We start from the raw sequence: 22,638 nt of genomic DNA on the forward strand, positions 1-22,638 counted from the left end.
TGTATTATCTTGCTTGAGACCTAATGGTTTTAGACATGCATACAGGCCTACTGGAAAATTACAACATTCATTCTTCTAGTGTTTGCCAGGCATAGTGGTGCCACCTGGGCCTGCTACCTTGTGAAGATCATCAGGGTAGAAGGGAACAGACAGACAGTCTGAGCTAATCCCAGAAGGCTCTTTGGAGAGAATTTTTCTTTTTTCTTTTTTTTAAGATTTTATTTATTTATTTGACAGAGTGAGAGAACACAAGCAGGGGGAGTGGCAGAGGGAGAGAGAGAAGCAGGTTTTCCCTGAACAGGGAGCCCGATGCGGGGCTCTATCCCAGGATCATGACCTGAGCTGAAGGCAGACGCTTAACGTACTGAGCCACCCAGGCGCCCCTGGAGAGAATTTTTCCAGTGAGGCCCACACCAGTGGCACCTGGCCTTCCAGCCTACATCTCTATCTCTGACAGCCACACTTCCATCATTCACTGTGCCTACCTTGGGAGGCTCTATAAAGAAACTTCTAAACTCTTTTGAGAGCTGTGTGCCAGTTTAAAGGAGGGACAGGGTTTTGGATGTTGGTGTGTTTTTTTTCTGCTGGGCAGCTTGGTTCAGGGCTACGGAATGGCTTCAGATGTCGAGTCCTTGAATCGATTGCATTGGAGCAGAAGCAGGCTGGTGATGCAGACATGATGAAAGAGTGCTGTATGCTAAGTGCTGTGCTTGGTGCCCTTTCTCCTGCTATCTAGACCTACTGTCTCTGTTCCCACAACAACCCTGGAGGGAAGGATGATGGTATTCCCATGAAGAAACTAGAGCTCAGAGAAGTTTTGAGAGTCACTTAAGGTCACCAGCTCACCAGTACTCAAGGCTGGCTCTGTCCACTGCTTTGTGCTGCTACTCCCCTCCCCCCAGGACTCAGAAGGGGCAAATGTAGAAATACGACTCCTTAGATCTTAGATTTGGGCTTTTCAGAAAGAAGCATGTGTGATATGGGATGGTGAGGAGAGGGGAGGAAGGAATAAGAGTGTCATCTCATATATAAACAGCACAAGATATTTCTTTGTCCTGGAACGTGGCTTAAAGCAGTCAAAGTATAGAATACATTTCCTGTGGATGGCACAAACAACCTGGAAGTGAATGGACAAAGGTTCAGCTAACATGCATTAAACATTACCTGACAAATTTGAGCCCTGCTGAGGCCCTTTTACCTGCCCTGTGTTCCTCATTGATTGCACTGTAGGTTTGATAGGTAAACCCATGCGATAGGTGTGGACCCTGGACCTTCAAAAGAAAATGGCCTATATACTCACATAATCTTGGCCCTTTCCTTCAGGTATTATTGCTCAAAGCCTAGAAGAAAGAGGCTCTTTTCATCCAGTATTAGGAGCAGCAGCTTCAGACTGGAAGCAGAGGACACTGCATTCACACAACAGTTTGTTAGTTGGGCGAGGAAGGGGCTATCTGCACTTCCATAATCCCTGTGCATTGCATTTAGATTTGTAAGGTTTTGGTAGTTGCTGTTGAGTAATTGTTCAGAGTGCTTTATTTTTTGTTTTGCAGTCTCCTCTAAGCCATGACCTCATCCTTAACCTGACTCAGGACGGGATCAAACTGCTGTTTGATGCTTTCAATCAGAGACTTAAGGTAACCATGAATGACAACTGAAGTTGGATGTCAGGCTGATTAAATACGTGGTATTGTGAGATGTTTCTGAAACTAACAAGTCAGAGTAGACCCCTGTGATTCAGAGTCCTCCACAGTCTAGGGGACTGAAGCTGTGCCTGTTCCCCTAAAAAGAGGGAAGCTCGGTGGTTGGAAAGAGGCTGGGAAGGACTCTAATCCCAGGCTCCAGAGGTGAAAGGGGAAAAGTGTTGAAGATTTGGGGAATATGCTATGGGGAGGGGACTCTCAAGTTCTTTAACTTAAGGAAAGCGAGAGAAGAGCTAAGTATCTGGCACAGATTATTCCAAGTCTTAAAAGGGATACTAAACATGGGGCCTAACTGCAGAATAGAGCCAAAAGACTTGTATTTGTATCTTGTTTTACTTCATTCTGTTCTTCCTGAAATGCTGGGGCTTAGGGCTTAACACCAGCAATGAGTTGATTCTTTAACCCCCTTAAGGACATATAAACAAACAACTTAGTGGTGTGTAGGGTTTGTCTTAATTGCTGTTCAAGTGCACTTTACTAACACCTGTTTTCAGTCCAGGATGTTTTTAATACACTATTTATGAATGCCTGGGCTTCACAGATTAGTCATGTGACACCAGACTCATGCCTCAGAGTCACAAGGTTGAATGTGGCTCTGGGCAGTGGCATACCAGAGCGGTTATCCTGGTTAGGTTGTGCCTTTCCAAAAGACTTGGGTGCTTCCTAGTTCTCATCATCCCATCACAAGTGAGCTGCTAAGGAGACAAGGCAGAACATGGAAAAGGAATCTGTACATTGAATGAGAATTCCTCGTTTATGATGGTTTTTCAAAAAGCAAAAGTGAATATTCTTAGCGCCACAACTATCTTGCCTCTCCTTGTGGACTCAGTCATACTGTCTTCACTGACCAGAAGTTTCATAGTGGGAAAGGGAAGAGGATGGTCATTAGTGTGCCTTCATTACAAATTGGGAGAAAAATAATCTGGAAACACCTTTACAAAGAGTTATTTGTCTCATCTTGCTAGGTCCACTTTAAGAAACAAAACCCCAAAAGGTTATGGAGAAGGTAATGTTGCCAGATATTTATAGCAGGGCTTTTCATAGTAATGAAAGGCTGGAAATAACCTAAATGGACAAAAACAGGAGATGGCTAGGCAGCGCATCATAGAATCACAGCATAGTGAGGACAGTGTCATGTATTTAGTGAGTTCTTGGTACGGGTTAGGCACATGGCTAAGTGCTTCCCATGCATTTCCTAACTTAATAAGCTTGTAAGCAATACTGTTTACCAATGAGACAATAGAGGGACAGAGGATGAGTGGTCTGCTAAGCTTTTAACCCTGAATTACCGGTGTGTAGTGGCCGCTGGGAATAGAAATAACTTAGCTTCTGTTGATGGGTATGGGAAATAAGTGTGATAAAAACTGAAGAAAATTGTGTGAGCACACTATGGAGAAATGTGAGGAATGGGAAGTACATTTGAATGGGAAAGGAAATAAATAGAACCTTCTCTTGTGCTTTCTCTGGGGTCCCTATGAAGAGAGGGGGCTGGGGCCCTGTCTGAGCCTCTGGAAACTGAGGAAGCAATTCTCAGGTGCCCTTGATCAGCGTCAGGTTTGACCTACCCCATCTGCCTGCCCCTCCATCTGAGCACTTAAAAATCCACGTCTCCCTGATGCCTTGACTTCCTGTCTGTGAGAAAGCCCTATGGAATGAGGCTTCACAAATCTCAGCCTTTACAGCTACCTGTCTTTTTCCTTTCCCATCTTGGCTGCTACCATGGCTTCTTCTCTGCAGAAGTCAAGGCCTTTTCCAGCCCAGAGGGTGGTAAATCATGGACTTCCGATTTCCCCAGCTGCTTGTCCCTGTGGCTCAGCAAGCTCTGTGGGCCAAAATCTGCTTGTTGATTCTCCAGGTGACATGAAGGACTCCAAGATGGGTCTCTTGCCACAAGTGCTGTCATACATAGGCCCTGTGATTAACTCTGGTCCACTGTTCTCCCATTAGGCAGGCAGGGTTGAAACACCCATAATGTTAGTCTGGATTATTGGCAGGTGGGTGACAACAACACAAAAGGAATATCTTTGAGGCCTACCCACACAGGGTAAGTGGTGGGTCATTGGCCAGCTGTAGAGGTGGCAGGGAGGCAGAGTGCCTGCTCCTGCTATATAAGCAAGGCTTTAAAGGTTGAGGCTTTCTGCCAGCATGGGGCCCTGGCCTTGGTGAAATGGCATACCAGTTTGGCACAATTCAGGCTTTCTGAAGGGGACACTAGGTATCTTATGAATCACAGCTGTTCCCCTGTCCTTCCTTGTATGACCTCTCTTGGCACCTCTTTTCATGCTTTCTAGCTTCATAACAGTCAGATTTGCCTGACATTTTAAGTACCTTTCCTGTGTGAACTAATAAGCCAGACCTTAAAGGACTGAATTTTGTGGGACTGGTGAACAGCATACACAAATAGTATAGGAAAGGGTTGATTGAAGTGCTGTGACAGCCCAGCGGAGGGAATTACTCAGCAGCAGGTAGGATCAGAAAAGCATTATAATTAAGAGATACCCAACTTGTGGTTCAATGTTAGGATCATCAAACAAAGTTAGGGATAAGGTTTGACCAAGAGTAAACTGCCTATTATGTCTCATTTTCTATGGCAGTGCCAGATGCTTCTACACACAGGGCCCCACAGCTCCTTCTAGGATGAGGCCCTCAGGGCAAGGGACATTGAACCAGCTGTGCTTGTGCCTCTACAGTAAAGGCCAGGTCTCCCAACTGGAGGATAGTAGTTGGTGCTCCACACCCCAGCCAGCCATACTTTTGGCTACCAAGCCCTTGACACCATTGGCATAGAAGACTTCATAGTGCTCATTACTTCGCATCACTAGTGACTGAGTGTTCAATACTTTTGTCTCTGCCCTGAGTTCTTGGCATTTACTCCAAGGCTGAACCCCTTGAAATGACACGGGGTCCTGAGGTTCTTCTCTAAGTGCCCTTCAATAGAGAGATACATGAATATTGTCACACTTGTCCTAACCTAGTGTAATATGACTTCTTTTCTAGCAGGCTAGACCTCCCCCCCCATCTTTTTGTTTTGTAAACTACAGTATTTTTAAAGCTGTTTTTTAAAGTGATTTGATTTGAGGTCTTTCTAATGTAGCAAAGTGTAGAATAGAAGGAAGAGGGCTCAGTATCCAAAGGTACAGCTTTAACCTTTAAGCTACGTGGTTTGTTTCTGTGGAGGGTTTCACAGTTCTGTACATGCAGTCCTCTGTATGACCCAGTAGTAGATTAGATGGAGGAACCTGGACCCGCAGCATCCATGTGCATCTGTTGGGTGATCACTGGAAGAAGGAAAAGGAGAGGTGTAATGCTGTGTGTGTGGTATGGGTTTTTCCTCCAGATTTAAAAATAACAAAACATAATGTGCGGTGCTTCAGGAGAATTCTGGCTAGTGATAGATTTTTTTTCTTCACTGTTGTGTAAATGTCTTCTTTTTTTTTTTTTTTTAAGATTTTATTTTTAAGTGATCTCTACACCCAGCGAGGGGCTCGAACTCACAACTCGGAGATCAAGAATCACATGCTCTACCAACTGAGCCAGCCAGGCGTCCCTCTCTAAATGTCTTTTTAGTCAATCTTTTTCAACTGCAGAGCATTACCAATGCTTAAACATTCGATTTTTTTTTTTTTAGGTGATTGAAGTATATGACTTGACTAAAGTAAAGTTAAAATATTGGTAAGTTTACTCCCCTACTGGTATATGTCACAGGATTGGTACAAATGGAGTTTATCTATTACCCTCATCAAGTTAGTAAAAGTATTCCCATCCATAGCAGTTCTAAGATTACAGCCTGGTGCAATGATTTCCTCAGGCAGCCCCCAGACCTACTCAGCTTTCCGGGGAAATCTTGTTAAGAACATGCTGTGTGTAAAACACTTCTCGTATATGTCAGCTCATTTAATCCTCACAACAAAGCAGGACCTCAGCTTAGAGGTGATGGTGACAGTCTTCTGGGTCACAGCTGCCACCCCCCACCCCCCAATAGGTCTGACTCCAAAACCTGTGAATGCTAAAGAGAATGCCAAAGTGACTGCTATTTGGGGGCCAAAAACCTACCTTTTTTTTTTTAAGATTTACTAGGGCGCCTGGGTGGCTCAGTCAGTTAAGCATCTGCCTTTGGCTCAGGTCGTGATCCCAGGGTCCTGGGATCAAGCTCCACATCAGGCTCCCTGCTCGGTGGGGAGCCTGCTTCTCCCTCTCCCACTCTCCCTGCTTGTGCTTGCTCTCTTTCTCTCTCTCTGTCAAATGGATAATTAAAAACTTAAAAAAAAAAAAAAAGATTTACTTATTTTAGAGAGAGAGTGAGTGTTGGTGCAGTGGAGAGGGACAGGAGAGAGAGAGACCTAAGCAGACTCTGCACTGAGTGTGGAGCCTGACCTGGAGCTCAATCTTACGATCCTGAGATCATGACCTGAGCCGAAACCAAGAATCAGATGCTTAACCAACAGTGCCACCCAGGTATCCCTTTTTTGCCTTTTTTTTTTTTTTAAGATTTTATTTATTTATTTGAGAGAGCAAGCATGTCGGGGAGAGGGGCAGAAGGAGAGAGAGAAGCAGACTCCGCGCAGAGCATGGAACCCGCGATGGGGCTCAAGATCACGACCTGAGCCAAAACCAAGAGTTGGACGCTCAACCGACTAAGCCACCTAGGCGCCCCCAAAATCTACTTTTTGGAGTGAAAATGGGAATAGCCTCTATCATAAAACAAATATTTGAACTCCCATTGTGGCAAGGCACTGTGCTGGCATCTAGAATACTCCATATAGTAAGCTTCCTTCACAGGCTTCCCTTTCCGTTTGTGGGGGCATGAAAGGGTCTAATTCCTGGGGCTGGCTCAAGCAGCATTTGCCAATAGAGAAGTGGATAAAGCAAATACATAATAGCACTGGCCCCTGCAGATCCTTTTTGTCTTTCAGTTTTGTTGGAGCCTTTGTACCTCAAGGTCTGGCTTCTCTTTTCGCTCTTAAGAGTTAGTGGTGAGTAAAAGCATGGGGTCCAGGGTCAGGCTGCCCTGGGTTCATCATTCTGTTACCTCTATGACCTTGGGGAGTCATTTAACCTCTCTGAGCTTGTTTTCCCATCAGAGAAATGAAGCCAGTAATGTGGCTGCTGGGTTAGGAAGATGACATGAGACACTGCTGGCAAAGCATATAGCACCATGCCTGGTTAAAAAAGAGGTGTTCTAGGGCACCTGGGTGGTGCAGTCGGTTGAGCATCCGACTCTTGGTTTCGGCTCAGGGTGTGGTCTCAGGGTTATGGGATTGAGCACTGAGCGTGGAGTCTGCTTGAGACTCTCTTCTCCCTGTGTCCGCCACCAAACGAGTAAATAAATCTTTAAGAAAAAAAAAAAAAGAGGTGTTCCATGAATTATGCTAATTAAAATATATTCGTAACCTTTAAGCATTCTTCTTAAAGTCATATCTTCATGCTCATCATCTGAAATCACGTGCTCTTCCTCATTCCCAAGCTCCTCTCTGTCAAGTGTTTCCCCCTTGCATGGGCTCCATTTCTCCCTCCCTGCCCCATTCACCCACTCCTTGAGTTTTGGCTGTTAAGAAAACAAGCTGCTTGGGGCGCCTGGGTGGCTCAGTTAAGCGCCAGACTCTTGGTTTCGGCTCAGCTCCTGATCTCATGGTCCTGTGTGGGGCTCTGTACTCAGAGTGGAGTCTGCTTCAGATTCTTTGTCCCTCTCCCTCTGCCCCTCGTGCTCAACCATGTGTGTGTGTCTCTCTCTCTCAAATAAATAAAATCTTTTTTTTTTAAAGATTTTATTTATTTATTTGACAGAGAGAGAGACAGCCAGGGAGAGAGGGAACACAAGCAGGGGGAGTGGGAGAGGAAGAAGCAGGCTCCCATTGGAGAAGCCTGATGTGGGGCTCGATCCCAGAACGCTGGGATCACGCCCTGAGCCAAAGGCAGACGCTTAACGACTGAGCCACCCAGGCGCCCCTCAAATAAATAAAATCTTAAAGAAAGAAAGAAAACAAGCTGCCTTTGCTTGGCTATACTGTTCTTTTAAAGTGTTCATCCCCTTTTAAGAAAGTTCCTTTTCAAGCCAAACTATTAGGAGGCATCCTAGGAAAACACATTCACACTTTCTATTCCTGTGGCCACTCTTTATCCAAGTCCAAATGCCATGGGGCTGAGACTGAATTTATTTCCTTCTAAACTGCCTGATGACCACACATGTCTTGGTTGGCCCTACGGATCAGTTCTGTCCATCAGCCTCTGGAGACTTGACTTGTTCTGACTTCATTAATTATCCCTCACTTAAAAGTTCTTTAATTTAACTAGTGTGTTGGCATACTTGTAAACTCACCTGCCTGTGTTTTAAGAATAACTCTTCCAACCACCATCTTCAGTGATTTGAAAAGCATCTTTGTTTTTCAGTGGAGTGCATTTTAACTCTCAGGCCATAGCTCCCACCATTGAACAGATTGACCAGTCTTTCGGTGCAACCCATCCTGGAGGTAAGCCAAGTCCATCTGATTCCTCTCATCATCTGTCGCAGCCCATAATGATAAACCTAGCAAGTGGTACCATCCCAGCTCCAGCGCCTCTGAAGCTAGGTTCCTATAGAATTTGAGGGTTGATAGTTGGGTGTGAAGGAAAGCTCTTCCCCCTTGTTTTCAGCCTACTAGGTCAGTTCAGGAATCAGACCCAAGGAAGGTGTTGCCAGGCTGGTTTATGTTCATATCTTCTGATGCCATTCAACCATGTCATTTTCTCCTCCCCATTCCCACAGTGTACAACTCCGCCGAGCAGCTCTTCCACCTCAACTTCAGAGGACTGTCTTTCTCTTTTCAGTTAGACTCGTGGACCGAGGCTCCCAAGTACGAGGTTAGCCCTTCCCTTCCTATGGTATTTGTCACCCGGTATCCAGGTAATATAGACCCAGCAGACGGTGCCACTAGGAAAGCTGATAGGTAGCCTTTCTTTGGTTTCCTCATCTCTGAGGTCTTCAGAGGCCAAGATACATACAGTGGGTGGGATTGATAGCAAGAACAAAGCCCAAGCTGGCATTCCCAGGAAGAGGGCACTTCCCACTGCAGAGTGAGGTCAGGCTCACTTTTCAGAGAGAAATTCAGTTGTCCCTTGCTTTAAAACTCCAAATCACTGTGTTTTTTTTTTCAGTGGCCTAGAATTGGAGAGTCCATTCTGAATTTTCAGTTATTTATTACTTTTAGCAAACTGTTTCATTCATCCTAAGGTAGCAACATCCTTAGGGTCGTGAAATGATAGATGTTTATAAAGCTTACATTTTATTAAAGAAAGCATTCCTGTAATTTCTTCTTGATGAAGGAAAGAAAAACTAAGTAAAATTAAAGATGAACTTGTATGGATGGGGTGAGTTGATTGACCCAGAGCCAGGTTTGACTGTGTGCTTTGACCTAGCCAGTTCTTAAAGACCACGAGGGCTGGGGAAATGCCAGAGCCTGGCTCCCATGGCCTGCAGTGTGCTCTTAGTAAAACTTTTGTCTTGTGTTTGCAGCCCAATTTTGCCCATGGCCTGGCTTCTCTCCAGATACCCCACGGGGCAACTGTGAAACGAATGTACATCTACAGTGGAAACAGCCTACAGGATACGAAGTATGTGTGGGGAGCACAAGCTTCATGGGCCATGGGCTCCCTGGGACGGAGGGCAAAGCCTCTGCTCATTCTGTGCCTGCCTCCAGGGCTCCCGTGATGCCCCTGAGCTGTTTCCTTGGCAATGTGTATGCTGAGAGTGTGGATGTTCTTCGAGATGGAACTGGACCTTCAGGTTTACGACTTCGGCTACTTGCTGCAGGTCAGTTACTGGCCTTGGGGTGGTGTTGAGACAGTCTAAAATCCCACATGCTTAGTTGGTACAAGCCAACATAGATATTTATGGTTAAAGCTTTCATTTAAATTTGTGAAGGGACAAGACACAGGTTTATCATTAGCAAATCTTAATAAATGACAGTAGCACTGCTTCCCCTAGCGTGTGCATAAGCCTTCCACGTGCTTATGTAGTTTGCAGTGCTTCCCAGGCTGTTTACTGGAGATGCATCTTATGAGCTGTGATATTGGTCTGTTCTCCCCTTGTCCACTTTGTTTTTAAGTTTTATTTACCCATTTTAGAGAGAGTGCACAGTGGGGAGGGACAGAGGGAGTCTCAGACAGACTCCACGCTGAGCACGGAGCGTGATGCGGGGCTCATTCCCACGACCCTGAGATCACGACCTGTGCTGAAACCAAGAGTCAGACGCTCAAACAGCTGAGCCACCCAGGTGTCCCATCCCCTTTTTCACCCTTTATGCCCAGTTCTCAGTAGGCTGGCAGCAGGGACTTGTTGAATTGTGGTTTGGCCAGACCCTGCTGTGAGTTTTGCTGAAAACAAAAAGCTGCTGCATTCAGTGGTTGGTCTCGCCAGGACCCATGCCTCATTTGTGATTTCCTTGTATGTGACTAGTCTCAGCTACTGTGGACCTTGGGTCATGCTTAGTAGTACAGGCCATGTCTTTGGGCTGGGAGCTAGCATAGAAGCTGTGCCTTCATGGAGCTCATAGTCAAGCCGGTGTTTGTTCATAAATTGGGGTGTTAACATCAGTTTCTAGGGCACTGGTTCTTAACTGTGAAAAATCTGGTGTATAAACTGTGAGCTTACTCCCCTGAACAATTAGATAGTTTACAACCTCCAGGTTAGAGATTTCTTAAAATGCAGTTTCCTGGCCAAGGCAGAAAACTCTACTTAAAAGAATGTTGCAGTTGAGCTCTAGTGTTTGAGAGAATGGAGATTGAGAATTGAGATGTAGAAGGTCAAGTGATTTAGTGTCTCTTTTTTTGGGAGAATCACTCCTTAAAACAGCAGGCTAGGGGCGCCTGGGTGGCTCAGTCGCTAAGCATCTGCCTTCGGCTCAGGGCGTGATCCCGGCATTCTGGGATCGAGCCCCGTGTCAGGCTCCTCCACTGGGAGCCTGCTTCTTCCTCTCCCACTCCCCCTGCTTGTGTTCCCTCTCTCGCTGGCTGTCTCTCTCTCTGTCAAATAAATAAATAAAATCTTTAAAAAAATAAAACAGCAGGCTAGTCAAGGATGGTGCAGTTATCCCAGGTGACAGCAGGAGTCTCTTGGGGGTGGGGGATCTCCTCCAATTCTCACTGCTGCCCTACAGCACACTCCCAGCCGTCTCACAGGGTCGGTGGGGAAAATACTTGAAGGCAGGGACTCATCAAATTCCTGTCCAATCCAGTACTCATTGAGAGTTTCCTTTGGTAAGCAAAAAGGTAGCTTGTCTCATCCAACCCATTTCTCACATGTTTCCTTATGGAGTGTAGCTGCTGGGATGTTTTTAAGATAGTCAATTCAACTATCTTGGTCCCCACAATAATTTATAGGAAGTTTCACTCCAGGGAATCAGAAACTAAAATAGTCTCCTAAAACTGAGTATTTTTCCCTGGGTAGGCTTCAGGTAGGGTGAGACAAGAGAGAAGACTCACACATGAAGAGTGCCTTCCCTCTGGTCCCATCTGGCCATTCTCAAGTGTCTGGTACCTGGAGACTTTGGACATACAGTTCGGCTTGACAGGACTTTTGGTGGGTTCTGTAGGTCACCCAGGCTTGCCCAAGGAGCAAGATTTATAGACAGAGGTTAACATGGCCTATACTTTTCCTGCGACCTAGTTAAACACAACCTTTATTTGCCACTCGGTGTTATATGTGCTGTGACTAAACATTCTTAGGTTAGTTGAAGAACTCTGTACTAGCTTATTTCAGATTTTGGATCCCTGAAGTCTTCCCTATGTAACAAATGGATTGTTACACATGAAAGAGCTTTGTCAGCTATAAAGCTCTATGCAGAGTGAGGTGATGGTGATTATCATGTACCAGGAAATGCAGTCTTCCTCAGGTTCTTGCCTGTGTGTGTGTGTGTGTGTGTGTGTGTATGTGTATGTGTGGAGGGGAGTAAAACACTTTGTCTTTACAGCCACAGAGTTGGTGTTTCTGTTGCTATTCCACAGGTACTGCTATGTCTGTGTGTTTAACTGGAACCATTTCCAAAACATATTAGACAGAGTCAGGGGTTAAAGATTCTTCACAAAGAAGAAACTTCTGGCAAATCGGATTTTCTTATCCTCCCACTTTTCTAGTTTGTCATTTTTGAGTGTTAGTGGGTCTATCAATGTTTGTAGAATTAGGGAGCGAGTTAATGAATGTTTCACTCTTGGCTTTTCTGTAGAGTAATCTTGAGGTCCAGTCTCTGGTTGGGGATTACTATTGAGAAGCCCCCCTTAACATAAATTCTTGTATCTTGTCAGGACCTGGAAGTGGCAAGAGATAATAGCATCTCATTCTATACTTCCATAGATTCTATGCTGCTGTGTATTGTACCACAGTTGTGTGGTGTCGGATTGGGATCTTCACACCATAAACTCCAAATGAGCAGAGACTGCACTTGTTTTGCTCAGCATGTTTCTTCAATATCTAACAAAGTGTCTAGCCCATGGTAGCCAATAAGTAAATATTTGGTGAGTGAATGAATGAAGTTTTCAGAGCTCCATATCACTTTTGTGGGATTGAATGAGTCTCTGGGATTCTTTCTTCCTTTTTTTTCTTTTTTTTTTCCCCCTTTTCTTTTAGGTGTTTTTTTAGGGCTTTTTTTTTTTAGAGAGGGAGACAGAGGAGAGGGGCAGAGGGAGAGGGAAAAAGAGAATCTTAAGCAGCCTCCACGCCCAGCATGAGCCTGACTCAGGGCTCATACTCACGACCCTGAGATCATGACTTGAGCCGAAATCAAGAGTTGGATGCTTAACTGAGTGAGCCACCCAGGCGCCCGTCTCTGGGATTATTTCAAGTAGATAGTGATCTCTTGTGCATCGCAAGCCCTTGTGACCTGGTATTTCTGCTTGCATGCAGTCTTGCCCCTCAGCCAGAGCTAATAATGCAGTGTGCAGCCATTGGTCCCTCTAGGGCCCCCTTGGCCCTAGACTGCAGGATCTCGGGCTCTGGGTGGGAACCTGACCACCTTTCCCTTACTCTCTGCAGGTTGTGGACCTGGCCTGTTAGCAGATGCCAAGATGCGGGTATTTGAACGTTCAGTGTATTTTGGTGATTCCTGCCAAGATGTTCTTAGCATGCTTGGCTCTCCACACAAGGTCTTCTATAAGTCAGAAGACAAGGTAAGGGAAATATGTTTATAAAGTCGAATAGGCAGTCTCCTTTTAAGTAAACTCTACCCCCAAGGCGGGACTCGAACTCAAAACCCTGAGATCAAGGGCCACATGCTCTACTGACTGAGCCAGCCAGGTGTCCTTTTTTAATTAATATTAACTTAATATCAAATAAATATAAATTGTTTATTTTTCCATAGAACCTGTTCTATTAAAACTGATAATTAAATTGAAAGCTCTTTCCTGATCCTGTTGGTTAGATTGTCCTGCCTTTTCTTGGGAGACCAGGGCCCAGTCTGTAGTCAACCAAAGCTAGCTGTGTTGTTCAGCACCAGTAGCAGGAACTGTGACACTTTTGCTTACTCAACAGCTTAATCGTAATACACAAAACACAGTTTGTAGACTTCTAGTTAATCTGAGAACTGTATTAAGGAGTTGGGCTTTTAATTTATTGTTATTTTTGTCCCAACAGATGAAAATTCATTCTCCTTCCCCTCATAAACAAGTTCCATCCAAGTGCAATGACTACTTTTTTAACTACTTCACTCTTGGAGTGGTAAGTTGTGATTCCGTAGAGAAATGTTTCATTTCTGTGGTGGTGGGCCATGTACCTGGGCACATCTTTGTGTCCACATGGAGCTGTAACCATGCCTGGTAGCAGAGAAACTAGCCCCAGCTGGCTTTGCCCCGTGCTATCTTGCATTGGTACCCTAAAGTGGGCCTTCCCTGCCACTGAGATTGCTTAGAAACACCAGGTTCCCTGGTATGTCTTGGCTTCTATATTGAGGGCAACAAGCTGCTCAGGTGGAGGCTGTGGGAATCATTCAGGTTAACATAGTTTGGGATCTGCCCATTTGTAGAACATAGGCGCCTCTTCTGGAGTCACAGAACGGGGAGACTAATAAAGGGTCAAAGACAGTGGGAATGGGGCTACCTGGGTGGCTCAGTCGGTTAAGCGTCTGCCTTTGGCTCAGATCATGATCCCAAGGTCCTAGGATGGAGCCTCACGTCAGACTCCTTGCTCAGCGGGGAGCCTGCTTCTCCCTCTGCCTGCTCTGCCTGCTGCCTCCCTCTCTCTCTGAAAAGAAGAAAAAACAAGACTGGAGCCAGGAGTAGTGGGGGAGCAGCAAATAGTATCATAAACTCTTGAGGGTAGGACAGTAGCAAGAGGGAATGGCATTTTGTAAGCTGAATCTCAAGTTCAGGGGGCCAGTGATGATAAGGGAAAAGGAGGCTGGAACAAATGGACCAACCCTAATAGGACTTATGTAGCTAATGTAGAGGTGGAGTCAGAGGTAACCCTGGGGTCACAGGCCTAAACAGCTGGCAGGATGTGAAACTGGGGAGGGTGTGGGGGATAGAAGGAAGTGTTCGGTGGGCAGCATCAAATCCAGGTCTGAGTCCTAGTGAGAGGCTGGATCTTTCGATTCCAGGGGTTGCTGACTCCCACAGAGAGGGCCTAATGGCCAGTCATGGCATTCAGAATAGTTAGGTACCTTGAGCCGCTGGAAGTTCAGGTGGTCCCTGAATCTTCTTGTTAGCCTTTAAGCCAAAATCTGTGCTCAGTTAGTTTTTAATCAGGTGCTTGTTAGGAAAGGTCTCCATGATGTGTTTGAGTTCCCAAGCAGTGGGAACTGTAGCCCATGGGGCTGCGGGGCCTGCTGCTACAAAGTTTGAAATGGGGGTCCTGCAGATGATTGGGTGCCCCCTTCACTGAAAATGTCCAGTTAAGGCTGCTTGGCCTCAGCTATCCCCTTGACTGTTGTTTGGGAGAAAGCTATTGCCCAGACGTATCCCCCTTGTGGAGTGGCTTTCTTTGAGTTGGACATGCCCTTAGAAAGGCCCTTGCCCAGCTTCAGTAACTTTCCCTACTTGGACATCCTTGTTTTCTATCCCAGGATATCCTCTTTGACGCAAATACACACAAAGTGAAGAAGTTTGTCCTACACACCAATTACCCCGGGCATTATAATTTTAACATGTGAGTATACCTGTACCTGCCCCTCCCAAGAACTGAGCTTTGGGTTGAAAATTCCCAAGAAAAGAGAGCTTGTGGTTTTGAATGTTCACTCATTTGTACCTGAATTCTTACAGTTTTGTGGGAAATGAACATTTCCTGAGTGTTTGCTCTGTTCCTGGTACAGTGTCAATACCTTACGTCTCTCTATTTATACCCATTTTACAAATAGGGAAGTAGGTTCAGAGAACTTGGTATCTTATCCAAGATGACAGGTTCATCAGACCCAGGGCCAGGGCTTCGGGGGTGGGTTCCTTCTGTGTTTCCTGGGGTGCAGGGTTGAGATGTGTGGGTGGTCAGGCCTCTCAGGAGGCCCAGCCTTTATCCATCTGGCTTCTCTCTCTAGTTATCACCGCTGTGAGTTCAAGATCCCACTAGCCATAAAGAAAGGTGAGTAGAGGGGCGCCTGGGTGGCACAGCGGTTAAGCGTCTGCCTTCGGCTCAGGGCGTGATCCTGGCATTATGGGATCGAGCCCCACATCAGGCTCTTCTGCTATGAGCCTGCTTCCTCTCCCACTCCCCCTGCTTGTGTTCCCTCTCTCGCTGGCTATCTCTATCTTTGTTGAATAAATAAATAAAATAAAATCTTTAAAAAAAAAAAGTGAGTAGTGAATATCATCAGAGTAAGAAAAGGGTTTTGAAGTTAGTCTCTCATGATGCGGAGACACAGTGATCCAAACAGAAATGGTAGCAGGAGCCTTTGCTCACCTGCTTTGCCCATAGCCTCAGCTCCTCTGGGTTGGGCTCTGTGTTCTGGGGGCTGCATTTTTCTCGGCCTGCAGTCTCCTGGAGGCTCTCAAGGTCTTTTCCTATGATCATGGAACTGCTGGTCCCTGATGGGGAGAGTTTCCTACACATTATCCAGGTGCTCCCAGGTCAGCCTTGTGACTGGTGTCCCCTGCTGGTTCTCTACCCTCTTCCATTCAGGAACTCTAAAATAGCCCATCTGTCCTTCCTCTGTACTCCCAACTCCAATGCACAGGGTGGCCAGATCTGGATTCTGCCTGGGGCTGGGGTCACAGGTGGGCTGGGCCAGCTACCAACCCACGCTGTGTTCTCTTTTCAGAAAATGCAGATGGTCAGACAGAAACATGCACAACCTACAGTAAGGTGAGCTCCTATTTCCCCACCTCATGTAGCCCCAAAATGAGGTGGGTGTGAGCCTGCCAGCAGTCTGGGGCCCATGTCTTCTGAGCCAGCCATTGGTCATGGGCATGATTAGGTCCCTGCTAACCCCTTGCTGCCCCCATCCTTTTTGCAGTGGGACAACATCCAGGAGCTTCTGGGCCACCCTGTGGAGAAGCCTGTTGTCCTGCACAGGTGAGTGGGAGGTTGCTCTCTCCAGCCACCCCATCCTGCTCCTCACAGCCCAGAAGACTTAGGGAATCCTAGCAGTGCCTATGACAGAAATGACAGAAGTTTCTGTTGTTGCCGCAAATGTACTTCCGCCCCCACCATGCACATTGCCACTGGGCCAGGTATTCTGCATGTTTACCTGCACCAGAGAGGTTCCCCCTTAGGGATAGCTCCCCTCTCCAGGTGGGGCAGCCTTTCACTCCTATTTATTCAGAAAAGGAAGCAGTTTTCACTGGCTGTCCTGGGCTCTTTTTTTCCCATTAAAGTTGTCACATGCTGTAGTCTACAGCTTCCTACCTAGTTGCCATGCTGCCTGAGGCTCCTCCCTCCTAACCTGCCACTCCAGTCCAACTGTGTAATAACTTCCTATGCCCCATTGGGCTGTGTAGGATTCAGAGCTTGAATGATACCTGTCACTATCTGTGGTACCTCAAGGGCCTGTGTGGGAAACGACCATCTATGAGAGACCACTAGCCAATTGCCCCCATCCCAAAAGGGACTGGATGCCCTGCCTGGACTCGGCTTCTGTCTACACCTCTAATTCTGGCTTCTCTGGCCTCAGGTCCTCCTCCCCAAACAACACCAACCCATTTGGCTCTACATTCTGCTTTGGTCTTCAGCGGATGATTTTTGAGGTAAGCCCTGGGGGTTGAGGGGCTGGTGGCCATGGCAGGGACAGGCAAGTGATGGAGAAAGGTTGGGGAGGGCCTGACGGCCCTGCTAGGTGAGTTAATCCTTCTCAGTACCCCTGTCTGCTAAGAATCTGACCTGCCTGCATTGGACAGTAAGAGTTCAGAAACTATGTTGGTGAAATTCGAGGTCATGGAGGCTTAAGCAGTGGTCTGTATCCAACAAGATGAGAGGTGATGGGGATCTCACATACGTAAGAACGTAAATATGGTAGGAAAGGGAACCCCAGGGAGCAAATGGGGCTCAGCATGGGAGTGTTGGGGCTTTGAATGCCATATGAAAGAATGTGCTATGGGTGAGTGGCTGTAGAGGCCCCACTGGCTTGGGAGAAGATTGGGCTGTCCCTCTTCTCCCTTTTGGATGCTATACCTTCACTAGGCCCCTAGCAGTTCCAGAAGGACTGGATAAATAGGTATAGTGAAGCTTATGTATCCCATGAAGAGCAGGCAGTTGCTGGGCCAGAGATGACTGCTAGCATGAGTTGGGGCATGTTAAGGGATCAGCCCAGCCCTGTGTGCGGGTGTGTTGCACGCACAGCCTCCATCCTTTGTGCACAGGAGTGGCCCTAAATCCCTTCTCTGCAGCAGAGCCTTAGTACTGGTCGTTTCTGTGGATCTGATTGCCTACCATGCCTACATCCCTTCTACTCCCCTTTGACTCATTGTCCGCTTCTCACACCAGGTCATGCAGAATAACCATATTGCCTCGGTGACCCTATATGGCCCCCCCAGACCTGGTGCCCACCTGAGAACAGCAGAGCTCCCCTAAGGACATCACCACCCTTGCCCCTCTGCCCTGTGGAGCTGTACATCGCATCCTGTTCAGCGGGCCTCCATGTGCCACCCTGTGGGTTTTCTTGGACACCTTGCCAGTGTTGAAAGGCTGTTGTGATGTTCTGAGGTGGGGCTCAGACTGGGTGCTCTGCCATGGGGTGAGAGGCCCAAATATTCCTCTGTCCGTCCTCAGTCTCCTGGTGCCAACAGAGGATACAGACTGCAAAGAGAAGCACAAACTCTGAGCCTTGATATCGGGACCCAGGCGACCTCGACTAACACATACAGAGGCAGAGTTCTGTCTCTCCTGTTCCACACACATTGGGAAAAGTTGGGACTCCTTCTGTGGCTGAGGACACAGGCACCCGGGACGAAGACGAGGTCCTGCCTTTGGCCCATCGTTGCCACGTGACCCTTAAGGCAAGCGGGTGGCATGTCCATAGTACTTGGTTGCGACTTTTGCACTACATCCACTTTAGTACTTGATGAGCTGGCTGTGGCCAAGGTGGCCCACCTGCCCTTCCCTGTTCCTTCCTTGCACGCGCTCCCTACCAGGCCCAGTAGGCACACCCAACTCATTGAAACACAGCTTTTTACCACCCGGTATGTGCCCAGGCCTGATTCCTACCCCTCTTGGAGCCAGCCTTCAAGGTCACCTGTGCCCCCGCTCTGCCCCAACCTGGCTGGCAGGCTGCATGTTTCCATCCTGTTTGCCTCTTTTATTTAATGCCAAAGTTTTAGCCAAAGACATCTTCCTCCTTTTATTGTTTCAGCATTCTGTTCTGCACTGTGGGCTGGCTCTCTTGCCCCAACCCTGGGCAATGTCCCCTGGCCAGGCCCATTCATGGCTCAAGGCCTCTGGGGGCTCAAGGAAGGCTGGGCTGCTCAGTCTTTTCATGGGTCTTGCTAAGGAAAGTAGCATATGTGCTTTAAAAATAATCCTTTTGAAATGAATTGAGAAGAGAAATGTATAATTTTATCCCATTTTTAATATTTTGGTCTAGCAACTTGTGATACATAGATGACAATTTTGTGAGTTTTTCAAATGTGTGTACAGATTTTTGTAAATATGACTCTTTTGTAATTAACTCATGTACAGCCTCATCCTGTAGAGTTTAACAATGAATGTGCAGGGGACCTGCCCCAGGCTCCTAGGTGGTTCCTGGGCTTAAAGCCAGGCTTATGTGGCGCTCCCATAATTTTGTGACTGACTGGTGTCTTCCCATTTGGACTGTGGCCTGGCCAGAGACCCCCACACACACATATCCCACTATAGGGGCAGCCAGGACTATCCCCATCTTCCTAGAATAGGGGAACCTTCCTCATGCCCTGCCCATACCCCTCCAATAAAGACCTATGCCCTCAGCAGCGACTCAACATGTGCTGTTGCTGGGATGTTTGTACTAAAATAAGCATGGAGGTGTTGATTTTTGAGAAAGTGGGTGAAGAATATGGGAAATTTTATGGTGGAGTCATCTTAGGTTCCTTGGCTTTTCTTAGTGGGGCAGCACAGCCTCTAGTAGGGAACTGGCGTTGTGTGTGTGTAAATTCTTATGTGGTGGGGAAAGACTTTAGATAGGACCATGCACCCGGTTGTCGCCTTGTGCCTCCATCCCTGGTGTTCCAGCCAGACCAGGGCCCAGGAGGGGGGTTGGCTTCAGGAAAGGAGACCTCAGAAGAAGATCTAAAGATGAGTACAGGGCTGAAAATCCAGTTAGAAGGGGCAGATGGGAAGCAAAATGCCTACCTTCAGGTTGAGTTGTAGCAGAATGCCTGCCAGTTCCATGAGGACTGAGGCCAGGCCCCCACCTCCTCCAGCCTTGAGAAAGACCGGCATTTGCATCACTCTGGGACTTTCAAATCAAGGAGTGTGGTCAGATTCCATGAGCCTGTGCGACCTCCCATCCCCAACCCCACAAAACCTACTTGGTACTAGAAGGGTCAAACATGTCCACCTGTTTGGCAGAGCCTGGTGCTCTAAGGCCTCAGCCCTGGCTGTCTCAAAGGGCTACCATTCAGTTGGTTCTAGATCAGCTCCAGTAAGGTAGGCCAGCAGGAGCCAAGCTCAATCTTAATTCCCTGGGGACCTGTGGAGACAGACTTCCGGTGATATGGGCTAGGTTTTGAAATACTCCACCTCTGGGAGCAATCATTCTGGGTCTGAGTGAGGGGAGCTTGGGGCCATGAAGGTGGCTAGGGGCCCCACTGGAAAGAGCCAGCAGCGACAGGCCACGGACGGGCGCAAGCTGGCCCTTGGGGCCCATTCAGTAGGCGCCACATAAGCCAGATGTCGGCAGCCGAGAGCCCGTGCACTACAACCAGCTCCCGGTAAAAGCAGGGGTCAAAGGTGCGCAGGTGCGGTGCTGCTGAAGGACGGGGGATGCCGAAGGTGCGGAAAGCAGGGTGGGGTTCGGGTGTGAGCCGAAGGCGCTGTAGACACATGCCCAGAAAGACGTCGTCAATGGGGAAAAGCTCAACTTGCGCGCAGGCGCCGGCCAGGCGACGGAGGGTGACCCCAGAAAGCACAAAGCCGCCACCACCCGCATAGGCTGGGTAGGCGGGCAGGCCATACACCGCCTCAGGGATGTAGTATTTACTGGCCCGCGCGCGGATTGGCCGTGCCTGCACGATCACATCACCCGCAAGCAGGTCCTGAGCTGGGTCCCGCGGCGCCAGGAACTCCAGCAGGTTTCCCACGTGCACGAACACGTCTGCATCGCCCTTAAAAACGAAGCGCACGTCGGGGCAGTAGGCCGAGGCCCAGGCCAGAAAGTGGATCTCCTTGAGCGTTAGGTTGAAGAAAGTGTCGTCGAAAGCCCAGAGCAGGATGTCCGCGTACGCGCGGCTCTCAGCACGCAGCAGGGCAGGCCAGTGGGTTCGCGTGCCCTCCCCCTCCGTGTCTGCCCCGTCTGTGCCCGCGCCCCGGGGCACGCCCAGCAAGAACACGCGACGCACGAGCGCCCCCTGCACGCGACCCTCAGCACCCCACGTCTGGCGCACAGCTTGGCGCCGCTCGAAGTCCGCCGCCACTGACTTGACAGCGATGAGCAAGTCGGGTCCACCTTCAGGTGCGCCATCTCCTCGGCACTTGTGCGGCTGATTAATGAGCAGGGGGAAGCGCCGCTCGTCCTTGGCGCGCAGGTAGCGGCCAAAGTCAAAGGGTCCCGTGGGTGTGGGCGGCTCTGGTGTGTCCCCTTCGTAGGCCAGAGGGGCTGGGGCTGCGTCTGCGTCCAGTGCCTGGAAGACGCGGAGTCCCGGGGTGGGCCCTGGCGCTGCCTTCCTTTGCGTTCTGGGGGCGCTTGTCGTCGGGGCCGCGCCCTCGCGCTGTGAGTAGAGAAGTAGGCCGAAGGCGGCGCCGAGGAGTAGCGTGAGCGACGCGTCCCCGCGGAGGCGCAGCCTCCGCCTCATGTCAGCGTGGCTGGCGCCCGCGCCCCCTACAGAAAGACTCAGTCAGGGGCACGCGACGCGGAAGCCATTGGCCGGGAGGGACTCCCGGCCTTGGTCTCCCCGAGGGGAGGGGGGCGGAGGCCAAACGCCGAAGATCTTCGCTACCGGCCATTCATCCCCCTCCGACGTTCTCCTGCTCTGGGCCGTGGCACACCCCCACACACTGAGTTGGGTACCCTGAAGAGGCTGGAAGTTTCTCTTAGTAGCCAATCCCCACCCCCTCAGCGCCGGCCCGGGATGGTTCCCTATGGCCTGGAGACGCGGACCTCGGCCCGGTTCCCCGCCCGCCCTTCCCGCGCTGAAGCCGAATCCCTTCTACCCCTCCCTACCCACCACGTCCGTCCTTGGGATCCCGACACTCACGCTTGTCCCTTGGGAGCGGCGCAGCCCCGGACGCCGGACGCCAGGGCCTCCGGGGCTCAGCGCAGGGTCCCAAGGGCAGCCATGGACGGGGCCGGGGCCAAATGCAGCGTTGGCAGGAAGGGGGGGGCCCGGGGCCGCTGCCACGTGACCCTCCAGCTGTGCGCGCCTGGACATCTGGAGCTCAGCTCCGCCCTGGCGCCGCGGGAAGCGCTGTCTCCAACTGGAGACTAATCTCTGAGAGGGTATCCTTACGGGCAGCTCTCACTGGGAAGGCCTGAGGAGGTGGGTTCTGGTCTCGGTGTGGGCTCAAACTCCCCAAATTTGGTGGGGGTAGGAAGAAACATTAGCCTCTCTGGTTAATCTCCACTCCCCTACTTCTCCGGAGTGAGGAGGCCAAGAGCCCAGGGCTGACGGGTCCCAAATCCCCGAGGCTGAGCGTTTTAGGCATCTACTTGGCCACGACCCCAGGCTATCCTTGGCAGTGCCTCTCCTCAGCTCACCAGCAGCCCAGGTTCAACCAGGCAGGACCTATAATCATAAATGGCCCTAGACACATGCCTGCCTCCTTACTCCTGGTTCTGCCACACCACCCCTCCTCCCACCCCAGCAAGCAAGACAGCTCATTGAATTCTCACAACTCTGGTAGCAGCTCTCATTGCTCATGCAGATGGGGACACTGCCCCTCAGGGAGTTAAGTGACTTGTCCAGCAGCATACAGGCAGAAATTCAGAGCATTGCCCTAGGTCTTCTGGAATTCAGTCTGGGACTCTTAGCTCTGTCCTCCCTTGCCCCTCTCACCATCTATCCACTAGGATACAGGACAGGGGCCAACGCTCTCTGCTTTAATTTCACAGGGGAGCACATCAGTCTGTCTCCCCAGAGATACCTCTGGGCCCCCTGGTCCCTAGGGCCCCAAACCAGCATAGCCTCCTACAGGCAGAAATAACCAAGCCTGGGTCACTGCAGGCCAGATTGGACTGGCAGGGATGGTTCAGCTTGAGGGATTCCTGAAGTAAGCCAGTGAGTAAAGGGTTTGATCTGGGACCCCGGTGGGCAGAGAGTTGTTCTGGGCATTGAGGGCCCCCATCTCAGCAGGCAGCTCCACCCTCCATCCTACTGAAAAAGGCAAAAACTCTGAGATCCTCCTGCACTCTCACTCCTCATC

General features: G+C 49.1%; 2 protein-coding genes across 3 annotated transcripts in view; one reads left to right on the forward strand and one right to left on the reverse strand.

Annotated features, from left to right (window-relative positions):
• The window catches only part of PHAF1 (phagosome assembly factor 1), a 28,199-nt gene extending 9,124 nt beyond the window's left edge, over nt 1-19,075 (forward strand). The window contains exons 3-16 of the mRNA XM_008702490.2: nt 1,551-1,634; nt 5,329-5,372; nt 8,088-8,167; nt 8,443-8,537; nt 9,190-9,287; nt 9,374-9,486; nt 12,703-12,836; nt 13,300-13,383; nt 14,726-14,808; nt 15,191-15,234; nt 15,911-15,954; nt 16,106-16,164; nt 16,763-16,835; nt 17,572-19,075. Coding sequence (XP_008700712.1) covers nt 1,551-1,634; nt 5,329-5,372; nt 8,088-8,167; nt 8,443-8,537; nt 9,190-9,287; nt 9,374-9,486; nt 12,703-12,836; nt 13,300-13,383; nt 14,726-14,808; nt 15,191-15,234; nt 15,911-15,954; nt 16,106-16,164; nt 16,763-16,835; nt 17,572-17,658 — 1,122 coding nt within the window. The 3' untranslated portion in view covers nt 17,659-19,075. The remainder of the gene's footprint in view (nt 1-1,550; nt 1,635-5,328; nt 5,373-8,087; nt 8,168-8,442; nt 8,538-9,189; nt 9,288-9,373; nt 9,487-12,702; nt 12,837-13,299; nt 13,384-14,725; nt 14,809-15,190; nt 15,235-15,910; nt 15,955-16,105; nt 16,165-16,762; nt 16,836-17,571) is intronic.
• B3GNT9 (UDP-GlcNAc:betaGal beta-1,3-N-acetylglucosaminyltransferase 9) lies at nt 18,635-21,553 on the reverse strand. 2 transcript variants are annotated; one of them, XM_040633420.1, is made up of 2 exons: nt 21,474-21,553; nt 18,635-21,097 (listed from the first exon to the last, which is right to left on the reverse strand). In XM_040633420.1, the coding sequence occupies exon 2, from the start codon at nt 21,069-21,071 to the stop codon at nt 19,857-19,859; it is 1,215 nt and encodes a 404-aa protein (XP_040489354.1). In that variant the 5' UTR covers nt 21,072-21,097; nt 21,474-21,553; the 3' UTR covers nt 18,635-19,856. The 2 variants fall into 2 exon arrangements, with proteins under 2 accessions (XP_040489354.1, XP_040489355.1); XM_040633421.1 differs by having other exon boundaries at nt 21,444-21,499.
• Nucleotides 21,554-22,638: the final 1,085 nt, after the last annotated feature.

Source organism: Ursus maritimus, unplaced genomic scaffold (assembly GCF_017311325.1).
Source record: "Ursus maritimus isolate PB19 unplaced genomic scaffold, ASM1731132v1 scaffold_19, whole genome shotgun sequence".
Taxonomy (NCBI): domain Eukaryota; kingdom Metazoa; phylum Chordata; class Mammalia; order Carnivora; family Ursidae; genus Ursus; species Ursus maritimus.